Below are 16,950 nucleotides of genomic sequence, written 5' to 3'. Positions count from 1 at the left end.
TTGTTTTCTTGCTCAGTTATGTTGTCCATAACTGATATTTTTGGTCCCTTTGGTACTAATATTTCTTGATTTTGTAAGAGTGGTTGTTATTTAAGTGGGGGGCAAAGCGAAACTTTGCCAAGCACATAAGAGCAGCTCAGTCACAAACACATGAATTGACCTTTCCATCTCAGAAAACAGGAACATGAACCTATAGGAAACATTTATGAAGTGAAAATAGAACGTGAGAACAATTTAGGCAAAATACCAGGAAACGCTTCCTAACGCAGAATCATTAGACTGTGACTAATACTTTTCTGAAAGGATGTGGTCCATCTAAACCTGTTTCAGATAATTTCCACAGCAAAGGATAACTGCTAAGTAGGTCAACTGACCAATGCCAAATTCATTTCAAGATTAACTCAAGGTAGATATTACAATGAGGTACTGTAGAGATTAAAGAAAACTTCAGAATTTCTCATTGAACCAGAAGTCATATTGGATCCTGTATTGTAATACAAAACAATCTGCCTAGCATCAGACAGATCGTGACTGCTTATTATTCAGAAAAATATACATTTTCTTATTCTCCATTATGCTATGGTCCACTGATCTATTACAGTGGAATTTTAATAACAGTATGCGTTCAGGGAGGGAGATAACTATAGTATAATTTATAAACAGATACAACCTCCATTCTCTGTTATTGAGGGATTACACACTGGAGCATCATTCTCCCAAATGCTGCATCGGCCAAGCACTGGATGTTCAACTTGGATAACTGAATATGGGCAAACAGATGACCATCTGGTTGCCAGTCATTCTGAAATGGTAGACTTGTTGGCTTACTTCCCCTATTGCACTGGGTAGTCATAGCATGAAGAGGGCTATTTATTTGCAGGACTGCCTAGTGAGTTGAGTTTCAAATCTTGAGCATTGCTTCCAGCCTAATATTCTTCTAGGAGAGGAAAAATTAATGGAGAGGAGATATGCAGACTTTCTTCAAACGATGGGAGAGCATTAGGGACCAGACTCAAGTACCAGAGAGGGTCTCAAAATCTGAAGTGGAAGAGAGAGGTTGTCCTGAGAAGACATCTAATGTTCAGGAGACATGGTCCTCCTCTTGCGTGCTGTACGAGGGACGGCTGATGAAGTAGCTACTTGCTCTTCAGTATGGAGACCCTGACGCCCCTGCCAAGGCCTTCCTACAGGAATTCCAAAACATGGAATATTAAAGCTGATATTAGAGAAGCATTATGGACTCTACACTGTTACTTTAAATGCTAGCCTTGCTCTCATGTACTTCACATAGGAGAATGTTTTTCTTGAGGCTAGAAGAATACAAATGATACTTTCAGAATATCTTATCTTATTTCAGGTGACTCTCAATTGCCAGACAGCTGCGTTTAAGCTGTCTGGCTCCTGACGGACCTTGAAACAAAAGATTCCTGGCATTGGTGGAGCAAGGAAGGTCTCACTGTTGGGATTAGTAGGTCAAATAGTACCCAGTGAAGTACCATTTGGGACTACTAATGTTTTCTGCTTTTTGAACGTCTGAATTGCCCTCAGTAGGAAATGGAAGGCAAGGCATATAGATCTCGTGTCCAGTTCTGAGCCAGGGCATTTGTTACTTTGACCCTTGGCTCACTGACAGGGAAAATTGATGACTACCTTGAGAATGAAGAGAGACAAACAGGACCAAACACTGGGGAGCCAAAGTCCTTGTCAGGAGTCTAACCTGCAGGAGAAGCCCCTACTCAATTTGCCAAATATTTCTCCTGCTGAGCCACTCTACAGTGACCTTTAAAATTGCTTTCAGTGTAGAGATGGTGGACAGACAGCAGGATCTTTCTGCCCAGGACAACTGCATTTGCAGCTCCTTGTGGAAGGATGGACGCCTGTTCCCACACATCAGATTACATAAATTGATAGCAAATCTGTTCTAAAATGTCCGAAAGGGATCACTTTGAGCTCCAGACATCCGTATTGTGCATCCTCTCTGAGGACCAAGCCCCTAGGATTGTTCTTATCCCTGAGTGGGTGATGCAACCTTGTAGGCTGCCATGAGCCATAATAGCTACTCTCAGAAGCTTGCATAGTGGAAAAATTCTGTCTTTTGTTCCTCAGTCATCTGATGTCAGGTGAGACATAAGACTGTATTGAAGATGTGAAAGGAAGATCTACAGGTCTCATGTGAGCCCAGGCCAATGGAAAAAATTATATGTGGTACCATCATTTAGAAATGAAATGAGGGGAAAGGATGGCAACATCTCTGAGATTGTCAACCTCTTTGATATTGTCATAATTCTTCCCGTCTCTCCTGAATTTGACAGCAATGTCATTACTTTTTACTTGGGTTTATAGCTGTCTACAGAGGGGCCACTTGGCTCGTTTCCCAATCTAGAACCAAGCGGTGATTCTCCAATCTGAACTGCTCATTTCTGTGGATGTCTTTTACTGCTTTGTCTTTGTATGGTAAACTGAATACAGAGTTATCTAAGAAAGGACAAAAGGGATCCCCTCATTGTCCCAAGGGCTCCTACTGCCATGACAACTACCTCTGTGAGTACTCTGGGAGCAATAGCCTGGCCAAAAAATCTGTGCTGTAAATGCTGTCATCCCACAAGGTAAAGTATATGCTCCTCCTGTGAGACCCTATAAATGAGAATATGGAGAAGGTATCCTTCTGATCTACAGGGAATAAGAAAATCCCCTATATTGATTGAATGGATATGGCCTTTTCGATCTTGGTCTTGATCTCTACTGAGAACATACTGAGGTATTCTAAGTCAAGCACCGCTCTGTTTCCACCAGATTTCTTTGTGACTAGGAACAGGATGAAGCAGAGGGCCTAGATCTATTATCTCATTCCACAAAAGGTAGCAGTTATCCCAGTGCCCGTCCCAATGCTTCCCTGGTTTGGATAATGGTGGAAATTAAATGAATCTATACCTCAGGAGCTGGAGTAAATCTACTGAATAACTCCTTTGAATTACCTCCAAAAATTACTTGTCTGAACAGGAGAGCAACTAGCGATCTGTATACTGGAGAAGATGGCTGCCCATTTGGGGTGCCAGTACAGATTAGGCTAGAGCACTGCAGACTGCTTAAAGTTTCCACAAGAGAGTTGTCTCTATCCTTACCTGACCCCTGGAGGGTTCTCTTTCCAGTTGAATATCCTGACTGGAAACCCAGAGAGGGTGTTTGGCCCAGGCATAAGGTTTCTCTTTTCTCCTATATTCTCTGGCAAGGACCACAGACTTCCTAAATTTACCTGGTAATTCTGCTATTTCCTTGTCCATCAGCTCCCCCAGTAGTTCTCTGGAAACATCCACTCAATGTGCGGCGGCAGTCAAAAACATGAACAGAATGTTGGGAATCATTAAGAAAGGGATAGATAATAAGACAGAAAATATATTGCCTCTATATAAATCTATGGTATGCCCACATCTTGAATACTGCATGCAGATGTGGCTGCCCCATCTCAAAAAAGATATATTGGAATTGGAAAAGGTTCAGAAAAGGACAACAAAAATTATTAGGGGTATGGAATAGCTTCCATATGAGGAGAGATTAATTAGACTGGGACTTTTCAGCTTAAAAAAGAGATGATTAAGGGGGATATGATAGAGGTTTATAAAATCATGACGGGTGTGGAGAAAGTAAATAAGGCAGTGTTATTTACTCCTCCTCATAACACAAGAACTAGAGGTCACCAAGTGAAATTAATAGACAGCAAGTTTAAAACAAACAAAAGCAAGTATTTTTTCACATAACACACAGTCAACCTGTGGAAATCTTTGCCAGAGGATGTTGTGAAGCCAAGACTATAACAGGGTTCAAAAAGGTTTCAGAGTAACAGCCGTGTTAGTCTGTATTTGCAAAAAGAAAAGGAGTACTTGTGGCACCTTAGAGACTAACCAATTTATTTGAGCATAAGCTTTCGTGAGCTACAGCTCACTTCATCGGATGCATACTGTGGAAAGCGTAGAAGATATTTTTATACACACAAAACATGAAAAAATACCTCCCCCCACCCCACTCTCCTGCTGGTAATAGTTTATCTAAAGTGATCACTCTCCTTACAATGTGTATGATAATCAAGTTGGGCCATTTCTAGCACAAATCCAGGTTTTATCCCCCCCCCCCACACACACACACACACAAACCCACTCGCCTGCTGGTAATAGGTTATCTAAAGTGACCACTCTCCTTACAATGTGTATGATAATCAAGGTGGGCCATTTCCAGCACAAATCCTGGGTTTAACAAGAACGTCGGGGGGGGGGGGGGGGAAAGAAGGGGAAATAGGTTACCTTGCATAATGACTTAGCCACTCCCAGTCTCTATTCAAGCCTAAGTTAATTGTATCCAATTTGCAAATGAATTCCAATTCAAACAGTCTCCCGCTGGAGTCTGGATTTGAAGTTTTTTTGTTGTAATATCGCAACTTTCATGTCTGTAATCGCATGACCAGAGAGATCGAAGTGTTCTCCGACTGGTTTATGAATGTTATAATTCTTGACATCTGATTTGTGTCCATTTATTCTTTTACGTAGAGACTGTCCAGTTTGACCAATGTACATGGCAGAGGGCCATTGCTGGCACAAGATGGCATATATCACATTGGTGGATGTGCAGGTGAACGAGCCTCTGATAGTGTGGCTGATGTTATTAGGCCCTGTGATGGTGTCCCCTGAATAGATATGTGGGCACAGTTGGCAACGGGCTTTGCTGCAAGGATACGTTCCTGGGTTAGTGGTTCTGTTGTGTGGTATGTGGTTGCTGGTGAGTATTTGCTTCAGGTTGGGGGCTGTCTGTAGGCAAGGACTGGCCTGTCTCCCAAGATTTGTGAGAGTGTTGGGTCACCCTTCAGGATAGGTTGTAGATCCTTAATAATGCATTGGAGAGGTTTTAGTTGGGGGCTGAAGGTGACGGCTAGTGGCGTTCTGTTATTTTCTTTATTAGGCCTGTCCTGTAGTAGGTGACTTCTGGGAACTCTTCTGGCTCTATCAATCTGTTTCTTCACTTCCGCAGGTGGGTATTATAATTGTAAGAATGCTTGATAGAGATCTTGTAGGTGTTTGTCTCTGTCTGAGGGGTTGGAGCAAATGCAAAAAAGAACTAGATACATTCATGGAGGATAGGTCCATTAACGGCTATTAGCCAGGATGGGCAGGGTTGGTGTCCCCAGCCTCTGTTTGCCAGAAGCTAGGAATGGGCAAGGGGATAGATCACTTGATAATTGCCTGTTCTGTTCATTCCCTCCAAAGCACCTGGCATTGGCCACTGCTGGAAGACAGGATACTGGGCTAAACAGATAATTGGTCTGATCCAGTATGGCCATTCTTATGTTCTTTCCCTGTCCTTTGGAGGCACTCTCATAGTGTTTCACCTTAGAGGGGAGAGAACTATTACTAGCTCTCCATTACTCCTTTTGCTTCCCCTTTTTGACTGGGGTGAGGATGACACTGTGTTAGTAAGGAATTGTATTACAACCTGCAAGTTGTATTAGTAAGGAAGGCCGTACTGAGGAGTGATCCCATGAACCCATTCTTTGCAGGATCAAAGATCCAAGGGGATGAAGACATATGAGCTCTTCTAATGGATAACCTCGGGGGCTCTGCTGCAGAGGAGACCCAATAAAGAGGAATCCGGGGGTTCAAAGAGCTGAAGAAGACTCTGGAGGAGTATGTAATTATTCACAGCGACTGTCTGAGGAGATTTGGGTCTCCGTCTGGCTCCTCTGAGCCTTTTCATTCATTTGTAAGAAGGTAGGGTAGGGAGGAAATGTGCTCTGTGACCATCAGGGAAATCACAGTGAGAGCAGACCCAAGCAGCCGAGAGCTGGGTATGCTCTGGCTCTTGTGAGGTAGGTTAGGCAGTTTTGCTCCCCACGTAGAGAGTTAGGAGGAGCTTGTCAAAGGTTGCTTATCTGCATTGCACTCTGTGACACAAAGAGGACCAGAGATGAACCCTAAACTGGAGGGATTTCCTGTGAAGGACCTGTGAAAAGGAAAATCTTCTCCATCTGTATATTCCGAGGTGCGTGATGAGGACTCAGACCCATAGCCGGGTTTTCTTTCTAGGTTTATTCACTATGCTGCACTCATAGAGGATGAGCAGAGGTACCAAACATAGATTTATCTGCCATGTTGTGCTCCATGAAGATGAGGAGTGATATAAGATGCTGTTGTTCTGCCATACAGCACTCTGTGAAGATGAGCAGGGCTACCAGACAGTGAGCTTCTTTGCCAATCTGATGCTGCCCAAGGGCTTTTGTATCCAGGGGAGAAGAGCACAGGATACTCCCACCATGCTGGCTGCCTCCAAAAGTCCTATATCTCTGTCTTCTTCCTATCTTTGACTGCAATGCAGCACTCTATGAAGGTGAGCCAGAGCACAAGCCCCCAGAGTTTTAGGCAAATAAAAAAAGAGGGCTTCTCACGTCAAAAAGGGATGATTCTGGAAGTGAACTGAGGTTTCTTTGAGGTTTAATTGTCATTTCCTACTCTGCAACAGGGAGAATCTGGAACTAACTAACCAGCTGTGGAGACAGAAAAAAAACTGGGTGAGTCTTTAGGAACTGGGCCAAACCCACACCCTTTCCTACCAGTGACTGACAGGTCTGGTTATACCTCAAAAGCTGTAGACAGGCCATCTGTAACAAGACTGTGGATTTTAGTATGACAGAGAAATGTAAATTATCTCCTTGGCTCCTATACTCTTTGAGCAACCTTTCCTAAGATCCAACAACATCAAGTCCAACCATGATCCTAGAACACTTGTGGATGCAGGAACAGATAGCATTACATTGGCCTACAGTCAGTTAGACTCTTTAGAAAAGTTGTTTCTAGTTACCTGGTCATATCAGAATTAGGCAGCTATGTGTGCCCACACCCATAAAAGGATTGCTGAAGGAATCCCTCACCCCAAACCTCTTACCAGTCTGCTTTACAGCATGGGAGGGCATTATCCTCCTGCCATCACATTTTTTTGGTGGGAAAACTAAAAATTAATCTTTGGGTGTGTGTCTGACACTCTCTTCTTCCTAGCTGACCTCCAAAAAAGATTCCTCAGAAAGAGCTTGGTAAGCTTAGAGCATGGTTTCCAGTTTTCCAACCTAAACTCTCCTTCACTTAGTTTTCCTGTATTACAGTAGCCACACTTCAGAACCTGAACTAAAGAATACTACCACAGCATCTCCTCAACTAATTATGTGGAACACTGTAAATACTGCAATTCATAGATTCCAAGGCTAGAAGGGACCATTGTGAATACCTAGTCTGACCTCCTATATAACAAAGACCATAGAATTCCCCCCAAATAATGCCTTTTGAACTAGAGTATATCTTTTAAAATATATCCAAACTTGATTTAAAAATTTTCCGTTGAAAGAGAATCCACCACAACCCTTGGTAAACTGTTCAAATGGTTAATCACTCAATGATTACCTGTTCTGTTCATTCCCCCTGAAGCATCTCTGCACTGGCCACTGCCAAAAGACAGGATACTGGGCTAGATGGACCTCTGTTCTGACCCAGAATGGCCATTCTTATGTTCTAATTACCGTCACTGTTAAAAATGTACACCTTATTTCCAGTCTGAATTTGTCTAGCTTCAACTACCAGCCACTTGATCATGTTATACCTTTCTCTGCTAGATTGAAGGCCCCATTATCTAATATTTGTTCCCTACATATTTAGTTGCAGAGGCAAAATTGTAAAGTTTTAAATGACTACTACATATTTAGTTCTTTGAAACCTCCATTGAATATGAAAACAAACTCCATGATCACTTTCTAATTTTATTTTAGTGTGCCAGCAAAACATGAACTTTTGGCAGACAGCAGGGCAATACGGGCATTTTGCACTAGCTTTTAGGATTAGGTATATTCCCCTTAATCCCTGGTGGAACTTCCAATAACATTAATTGGAGTAATATTCACAGGGGTCATAGGCAGCATACAACAGTCACCATTCTAAATATTTAAAGTTTTGCCTACGTAACTACTGTTACTGTGGTATTTACCGTCTTTCTTAATACTATTAATTGCAGTACTTGTAAAGACTTTAATAATGATGATCACTGCATGGTGCAACTCCTCTCAGAAATTTGTGCTGCAACATCCTTATTGTGCAAAATGATTTTGCACAATATCACCACACATCTTTAAACACAATATCACAAATTGTTGCTTTTGTCAAAGTTAGGCACAAGACACCAGTGAAAGAAACCTGGGTAAAAAGGACAGTCAGTAATTCACACACACTAGTACTGGATTTAGGTTAGAAAAGGTTATTCTGCATATTCACTATACACAGATCTCTTACTCAAGTAATCCCTTGAACCACAGACACTCGGTGTTATGCACTTGGACTTTAGTAAATGTAATCACATGCATTGTCCAATAGGGCTACAACCCTTTTCAATAACCTCTTACAATAAATCTTGGACTACTTAAGGCTCCAGGTATTGTGTATCTTTATGGAAAATGATTTTTTTTAGGTTCATGATACATAGGGTTGCCAGGTATCTGGTTTTCAACCAGAACACCCAGGCGAAAATGGACCCTGGTGGCTCCGGTCAGCACCACTGACCGGGCTGTTAAAAGTCCAGTCAGCAGTGTAGTGGGGCTTGCCAGCCCTGGTTCCGCTAAGCTCCCAGAAGTGAGGCACCGGGGTGATCAGGGAAGCTCCGCGCGCTGTCCCTGCCCCTAGCACTGGCTCCACAACTCCCATTGGCCAGGAACCAGAGCTACCTGGCCACGCCTCCGCCTGGGGGCCAGACATTCCATCTGCTTACAGCTGCAGTGTGGCATCAGAGCAGGTACGGAGCCTGCCTCAGCCCCACTGCACAACTGACCGTGAGCCGCCTCAGGTAAAAGTGCCGCCTGGTTGGAGCCTGAACCCCCTCCTGCACCCAAACCCCCTGCCACAGATCAGAACCCCCTCCTGCACCCTAACTCCCTCCCAGAGCCCACACCTCAACCCCCTGCCCCAGTCCCCTCCCAGAGCCTGCACCTCACATCCCAACCCCTTACCCCAGCCCTGAACCCCCTCCAGCACCCAAGCCCCCTTCCCCAGTCCTGAGCCTCCTCCTGAATCCTTAACCCCTCATCCCTAGCCCCACACCAGAGCCCACATCCCCAGCCAGAGCCCACACCCCTTCCTGCACCCCAACTCCCTGCCCCAGCGTGGAGCCCCCTCCATACCTTGAACTCATTTCTGGCCCTACCCCAGAGTCCGCATCCCCAGCCAGAGCCCTCACCCGCTCCTGCACCCCAACCCCCTGACCCAGCACAGTGAAAGTGAGTGAGAGTCAGCAACGGAGAGAGGGGGGATGGAGTAGGGGCGGAGCCTTGGAGAAGGGGCAGGGCAGAGGTGTTCGGTTTTGTGAGATTAGAAAGTTGAAAACCCTAATGGTACAATGTAAACCTCAGAGCTCAGGACCTCATCGTATTTTTTTTTTCACATTTAGGGGATGGAAAAATTCTATTTACATTAGTAAGTCTCCAAACACCACTCTGGTTCCTGTCCTGTCCTATTCTGCACTGGCCCTTAGTACTCTTGTAGTTTTAAGCAACACTGCTTGGTGACAAGACTGCAGTACCTACAATAGTAAGTACTGCTGTCATCAGAAGTAAATCAGAGGGACCACTGTATAGCTATTCTGGTTAAACAGCATGTAGAAAGTGATGGTCTTGACCCCTCACACATCCAGTGTCCTTCCCCAAATCCTTTTTTTCCTGAATGCTAAAAAGGTGAAGGCTGCATAAGGGATGAGCAAGCCCTGTGCTACCCAATTTAGTTTCTGAATTAGCTCCACCAGTGAGTGGCCTCTTGCTCACTGAAAGTTCTGCACAAGTGGCCTAACTCTTTGTGATATGAAAGGCGCACAGAATCAGGGCTATAGAAAGTAATCACACTATTGGAGTGTAACTGAAATTTAGCAAAAAAAGTAAGCCAGCAAGTATGACAATGGAAAGATTTATAAATGTTTATGGCAGAACATTATAATAGCGCTCTATAAATAACCAAATTCTACCTCTCATAAAATGTATGCCTGCACAGTACCAAAAGTTCAAATTTGGCTTTCACGTCTAAACTTTTGTCATTTTTACTGAAAGGTTTTCCATGGTTGTAGTTAAATTTTAATGTCAGTGGAAACACATGACCATAGGATCTGAAGAAAGAATTTTCAATAGCATCAACAATGAAAAAGATATAAATTACAGCACACAGCAATTAAATATGCTGTATATGAACTATCCTCAACAGTAGCGCAACTCCAAAGAACCACAGAAAAAATTCTATCAATGTTAGAGTGTAGGGGCAAGGTTGCAGAAGATTGGTGAGGAGCTAAGTGGTGGACTGAGTATGTGACTGGATGTAAGCAGAGGATGCAAGCAGTTTCAATGAACTTTGTCCGACAGACCCTGCCAAAAGATACTGTAGCATAGCTCAGCATATTTTTGCCTGTAAACAAGTTAGTTTATGTAATAAGCATAAATCATACATATAAGACTGTAACCAGCTGTTGACCCCATGTAACCCTGAGATAAGCACAGAGAATATAGCGCTGTAGAGGACTCCCCCACAGCAGAGGTAAGCTGTCCCGAACGGCCAGAGTGCCCTGCAGCCCCTCTGTGCATCTGAGGGGTTCCCCATGCAGATTGGAGCGTAAGTTCTTCCTTCCTTCCTTCCTTCCTTCAATAAAGCGTAGTTTACTATTCTTAGGCCTGAGTGTCCTCCTTTCGCTGTTATCCACCCTGCCCCCCCCCGGCCCTTGCGGGCACAACTGGCATCACGAACAGGATACCAGCGGAGGGATGCCTCTTTAGGGAAGGAAGGATAAGGGGGAGGGAGAGAGCCAGTAACCCCCGGCTCCTGCTCAAGCTCTTTCCATGCAGTGGGGGCAACCAACCCCGCCAGCTTGCAAGCCACCAGTGCCCACCGTCCCATGGAGGGCCACCCGGGGATGCAGTTCTCTCCCTCCCCCTTATCCTAGGCTCACATATTCGGGTCTGCTCTTTGCATATCTGTACGCAAGCGCCACACAGGAGCAGACTATAAAGGGGTTGGAGGAACTCATCTGCTATTATGGATCCCCCCTCGAGGTGCAAAGTGACCAGGGAACCCATTTTACGGGAATGGAAGTAAGAAAATGGCCTAGGGGATGGGGGATTGAGCGTATGTTCCACATCGCACACCACCCGCAGGGCGCCGGGCTTACTGAATGCATGAACGGCTTGCTTAAAGAACAGTTACGCAAACTATCTCCCACCAAGTCCCTGGCCGGGTGGAGCCGTAATCTTCACCAAGCCACAGCTGCGCTCCATGACCGCCCCCCGTGTGTTGTGAGTGCAGCACCTGCACCCACAAGCCCACTTCCCCATTCGGGCCACCCCGGGAAGTGCTGGTCTCGATCTACAGCCCAATAGCCTGAACCTTGTAAGTACTAGCTTAGCCATAGGACTCCCACAAGGCTATTATGGGCACATTGCCCCAGGCAGCAGTCTGGCCCTTAAGGGCACAGATGTTGTGGAGGAAGTAATCAACGCTGATTATACCGGGGAGGTTAAGGTGCTCTTGGTTCACAATGGCCCGCAGGCAGTAACCCTTCCCCAAGGCGAACGTATTGTGCAATTGATTTGCGAGCGCATTGGGTTGCCTGATGTCCAGGAAGTGGATGCGCTTGCACCCACCACCTGAGTGGGAGGGTTCAGCTCAACTGGACGTGCAGTTTGGGTTCATGACCCCACCAAACATAACCCACTCGAAGAGGAAATCCTAGCTGATGGTCCCGGGGACACTCATCTCTTACTGCTAAAAGGGGAAGACGCCCCAATTTATGTGCCTTCTAAGCGTCTTTCTTCCAGGCAAGCATAGCCGCCGCATTGCAGTTCGGGCAGCTCTGTGGAGTGTCCCAGTCACGCCACCCGAAGGCTGACACCTGCGATGGCCCTACAACGTGTTCTCTACGGCATATTCCTCCTACTAATTTTAGCTGCAATAGGTGCCCAAGCCACATGGCACCACAACTCGGCTGTCCAGTGGATGCAATCGGTGGCACTAGCAGGATAAGTGCATTGAGGCTGATGTTCAAAATATGATGGACCATTTGAAAGTGTTACATGACGTGGGCTCTGAGATTTCTGTATGGGATGACCCTTGGCGGTGGCTAACCTCCTGCCTTCCAGATCTCGGCGCCTGGGGGAGATGCATCGGGCTCCTGCTATTGATTGGACTACTGGGCTTTGTATTTCTGTCTGTCATTGTTCAGTGTTCCATGAATTGCTCCTCCACCCTCCTGGCCCGACTAGCAACCCCCAAATCAGTGCGCACACTCGCCGAGCACTGGTGGCAGTAACTAATACACCTCAGTCTGCCAAGGGGTGGAGTGTAGGGGCAAGGTTGCAGAAAATTGGCGAGGAGCTAAGTGGTGGACTGAGTATGTGACTGGATGTAAGCAGAGTATGCAGGCAGTTTCAATGAACTTTGTCTGACAGACCCTGCCAAAAGATACTGTAGCATAGCTCAGAATATTTTTGCCTATAAACAAGTTAGTTTATGTAATAAGCATAAATCATACATATAAGACTGTAACCAGCTGTTGACCCCATGTAACCCCGAGATAAGCACAGAGAATATAGCGCTGCAGAGGATTCCCCCACGGTGGAGTCCTGCCTGGTCAGCTGTCCCGAACGGCCAGAGTCCCCTGCAGCCCCTCCGCATGCCCTAGGGGCTCCCCACGCAGATTGGAGCATAAGTTCTTCCTTCCTTCCGTCAATAAAGCGTAGTTTACTATTCTTAGGCCTGAGTGTCCTCCTTTCGCTGGTATCTCTCCCTTCCCCCCCGCCCTGCCCTTGCGGGCACATAGAGGAAAGTCTAAACCTGCTACATAACTTCTTTAGAGAGAAATATATTACATTCTTCCCAAACAATCTATGCTTATTATGTGACATTAATAGCATGATAAGGTTTATAACAATTCAGATAAGCAAAATCAGCCATATTAAATTAAATAATTATATTTAGGCTTGGCAGAATTCAAATTATATTTTTGATCATTTTGATGGATAACACCAATTTTTGTTTTTAAACATTTTGGGGATTTTATTGATGTAAATTTTCACAACTGCACAAAATTATGGGTTTTAAACATTCTATTTTTATCTATTTACATTTTCACAGTTGTGTGAAATTATGCTGGGGTCAAACAATAATTATTTAATAATAGTAGTCATTGAGATTCAAAAATTAAAGATTTATATAACTCTTAACATACAAATTATCAACATTGCATGTCAAAATACAAATATCCTTAAACTCTAATAATTTCTCAAGCAGCAGTTTTCTTACCTTCCTAATCTGTAAATTTCTATTATCAAGGGAAATATTTTTCTGACAGTTTGTGTGTAAATGCCTACATCCCTGCTTATCGACATTTATTGATAAAAATCTAATCCTTTCAAGACTAATTATAATGTTGACTGTTGCATCAAACTTAAAATTTTTGAGACTATTTTGCCAATATTTGCCTTTAATTAATACACACCCAGAACACTTTTCTTGCTGTCACGTCTGCTATCTATTGCAACTTCACTGACTGCAAATGATATTATTAAAAACTATGCCTATCAAAGTATTCGTAAGCGTTTTGAATGAAGCCATCACTGTGCTTGCAACCCCCAGCAAAGTTGGCCAGACAACTATCCACTACCTTCTGCCAAGAGTTGTATCTCCACAGCCAGTTTCCAGAGTCATGAAGTCAGTTTTACAAACTGACATGAACCACTGATGGCAAATCTAACATTATGCTTAAAGAAATCATTGAGCATTTATAGTTACTGAACTGGTGTATAACAAATAAAACTACTGCTCAAAGATAAGTACAGTACATCCATCTAAAGTCACCTTTCCGAACAGAATGCTCATGGTTCTTCAAATTCTTCCCAGAGACAGACTACACTATACAACAGGGGTAGTCAATAGGCAGACCACGGGCCAAATCTGGACAGTCAGACACTTTTGAATGAACCCCAAAATCTTTTGATTTAGTTATTATTATCATAATAATAATGGACCTTGACAAAAAATAATTGATTACCCTCGTATACAGTGTCATATCTGGATGGATGGCTTATAAAATTATCACAGATTAAAAAATCATCTACAGAATGATCAATAAATCAATGTAAACCATGAATAAAAAGAAAATAATTTAACTCTAAAAACAGAAAAATGGAGGATGACCAGATGACTCAGCAGTAAATCAGGCTACCATCGTGGCTCAACAAGCAAATTAACACTTTGGAAATCTTTGGCTCGGTCTTGATTTCTCTTTATGTTCTAATATCGCAAACTTTAATTCTTCTTTGTATTCTTCTCTTACAAACTTTAATTCTATTCTTCATCCACTCTATAGCTACAACTTTTACTACTGTGGTGGTTTCTCCAGTTACTAAATTAATTAATCAAATTGACAACAAGCTATAGAATAATTGGAGGGTAATATGAACTGAAGAAACACAACAAATATTGCTTTCTTGCTAAAGAAACCTCTAGCTACAATGTAAACACTATTTTTTCTAGAAATTAATTTCTATTGAGCAAACTGTAGTATTTTCTTTATCTCCTTGTAGATAACTGATATAATATGCCACAAAACAGGAATATAGTTAGAATATAAAAATTAAACATTAAGGGAAAGTAAACAGTTTGGAAATTCAATAAAAATAATCAGAAAAGTGGTAATGCATTTGCAAAATATTAACACAATCATCTGTAATATAGTTATAAAATGTCATCTCTCTCATTTCTTACTGGAAATGGATTATTGAATCTAATCATGAAAGATTATAATTCTTAAAATATTCAAAAAGAAACTCTGCGGACTGTCCAAATCATGTTACATTTGCTTGCCCATATTAATAGACATCTACAGTACTTTCATCAGAAGTACTAGTAACATTTGGTAGTTAGCCACAAATGCAGGTACCATTAGGCAATGGACAAAGGCAACCGACAAAGCAAGAGGACAACTCCAATTTAACAGTCCCGTAAGGTACATACTAATTAGCTGCAAAGCTATGAAATCCTAGCTAGCATGTTAAATCTGCTACATGACAGTATAATTTGACTTCTTAAAGGATTATGCAAATTATAACTCATCATTCCATTACATGACTGAAAAAAGTGACAGCTAATTTATACATAACACACCTTTCAAATCCCTAAGATGTGAAACACCTGTGCAATATACTTTGCCTAGATTTTGTACTGTATAAGTGCTTGTTTATTGCAATATACAGAAGAGATTTAATAAAGTCACAAGATTTTTTTAATCTCCTTTTTAACTTTTAGAGCACAATTCCAAAGAATTAAACAACAATGTTCTGTCCCTGTTTTAGTGGTTTTTCATTTAAATAGAAGTATAAGGTTTCAATACAGGTTTAATTTCTGATAGCGGGAGAGCACGAGCACTAATGCACGAGCCAGAGGTAAGACTCACACAGATTTCAACATACTTTTGGTAGGTAGATTCACAGTAGATTCCGTCATATCTGTAGATTTTCCTACATTCTGATTGGTTGGGCAGAGGATGCTGGACAGTTATTCTGTAGAGGTATCAAAAACAGATATACATGACTAGAGATTCTCTACAGTCAACTGTAATGCAGGACAATAAGTATGTTGAATTTTAACATCTGTCTGATCTCTTTACATAATTGCATTGTGCACACACACCCAGCAGTTTCCACTTCTTTTGAAATTTGCAATGAGAATAAACAAAATGTCAATTCTCCACGAGAGCAATGTTTCCCTTCTCAAAGCAACGAATGTGGAAGATGTAAAGAATTTCATAGATACAAAACTGAATACATTCTTTACACATTTTGGGTGAATAAAATACTGCTTATCTCATTGACATACTTTGCTGGTTGTGGCAATCTTTACTCAGGCAGAATTCCCACTGATAGAAATGGGAGTTCTGCCTGAATAAGGACTAAAAAACCCAGCTAATTAAAACCCTGAGCCTGCTCCCACTGAAGTCAACAGCAAATCTCCCATTGACTTCAGTAACAAAGGATCAGGGATACAGCAGCATTTTAGGGTCTGATCTTAAAGGTGCTGATCACCTTTTAAATAGGGCTCTATGTCCTCAACTTACATTGACATCAAAGGATGGTGAAAGCACTTGGCACCAATCACAAACTGCTCAGCACCTTGTGAAATCAGGCCCTTAAAATCTCTGAAAGATTTGCCATTCATTCCATTGCAACCCCCTTTACTTATAACCAACAAGTTATAGTTTATCTATAAAAGTTCAACATCATTTTAAAAAATAAACGAACTGCATTCAGAATAATATCCAACTGATTACTTTTTTCTTAACTTTTCTGACATATAATTAACTTTTAGGTGTTTTTGTGTCTCCCACAAAATTAAAAACTATTTCCCCTTTTTAAAAAAAAATGAAATTTAGTAGTAGCTACCTCAAAATGAGACAATTTGTTTTATCTTTGTAAAGAATACAACTAAAAAAAAAATGTTTAATCAACAGAGTAGTATCCTGTGAAAAATATCATTCTAAAACCTTTCACAGACAGTATCTATATGTAATTTCTGACCATTGTTATCTTAATATCTCTGAGCCGATCTTGCAACTGAAAATTCTCTACGCAGAATATTTGTTTTAATAGCACCTTGATTATAGGTCTCCCAAAAAAGCTGGTTATTGTAGCACTGCAGAAACCCAGGCAAGGCGATAGAAGAAACTCAGTTACAAATACACTGTATCCATAGTTCTAAACTTCAGAGTTTCCACATCCTTGCCCAATATTTTTAAGAGCAGAGTTATTTCTCTCCTTTTTCTGTTATTTAAAAATAAACACTGAAAAAAAGGAAAAATCCTGCTATGAAAACATTGGGCCAAATAATGAATCAACATACATCTCCCAATCCT

General features: G+C 42.3%; 1 protein-coding gene across 7 annotated transcripts in view; it reads right to left on the bottom strand.

The window, feature by feature from the left end:
- NPAS3 (neuronal PAS domain protein 3) overlaps positions 1-16,950 on the bottom strand; it is a gene marked incomplete at its 5' end in the record, with an annotated part of 847,295 nt that overhangs the window by 733,914 nt on the left and 96,431 nt on the right. For 4 of the 7 annotated variants that reach the window (XM_084632755.1, XM_084632754.1, XM_084632757.1 and 1 more), the window contains one exon: positions 15,512-15,601. The exons of the other annotated variants lie outside the window; for them this stretch is intronic. In XM_084632755.1, the coding sequence (XP_084488881.1) occupies positions 15,512-15,601 (90 nt within the window). The remainder of the gene's footprint in view (positions 1-15,511; positions 15,602-16,950) is intronic. 7 annotated transcript variants of the gene reach the window in all.

Source organism: Lepidochelys olivacea, assembly GCF_965140295.1.
Source record: "Lepidochelys olivacea isolate rLepOli2 genome assembly, chromosome: 6".
Lineage (NCBI taxonomy): Eukaryota > Metazoa > Chordata > Testudines > Cheloniidae > Lepidochelys > Lepidochelys olivacea.
Note: the sequence above shows the minus strand (reverse complement) of the source record. Positions and strands in the feature narration are given on the sequence as shown.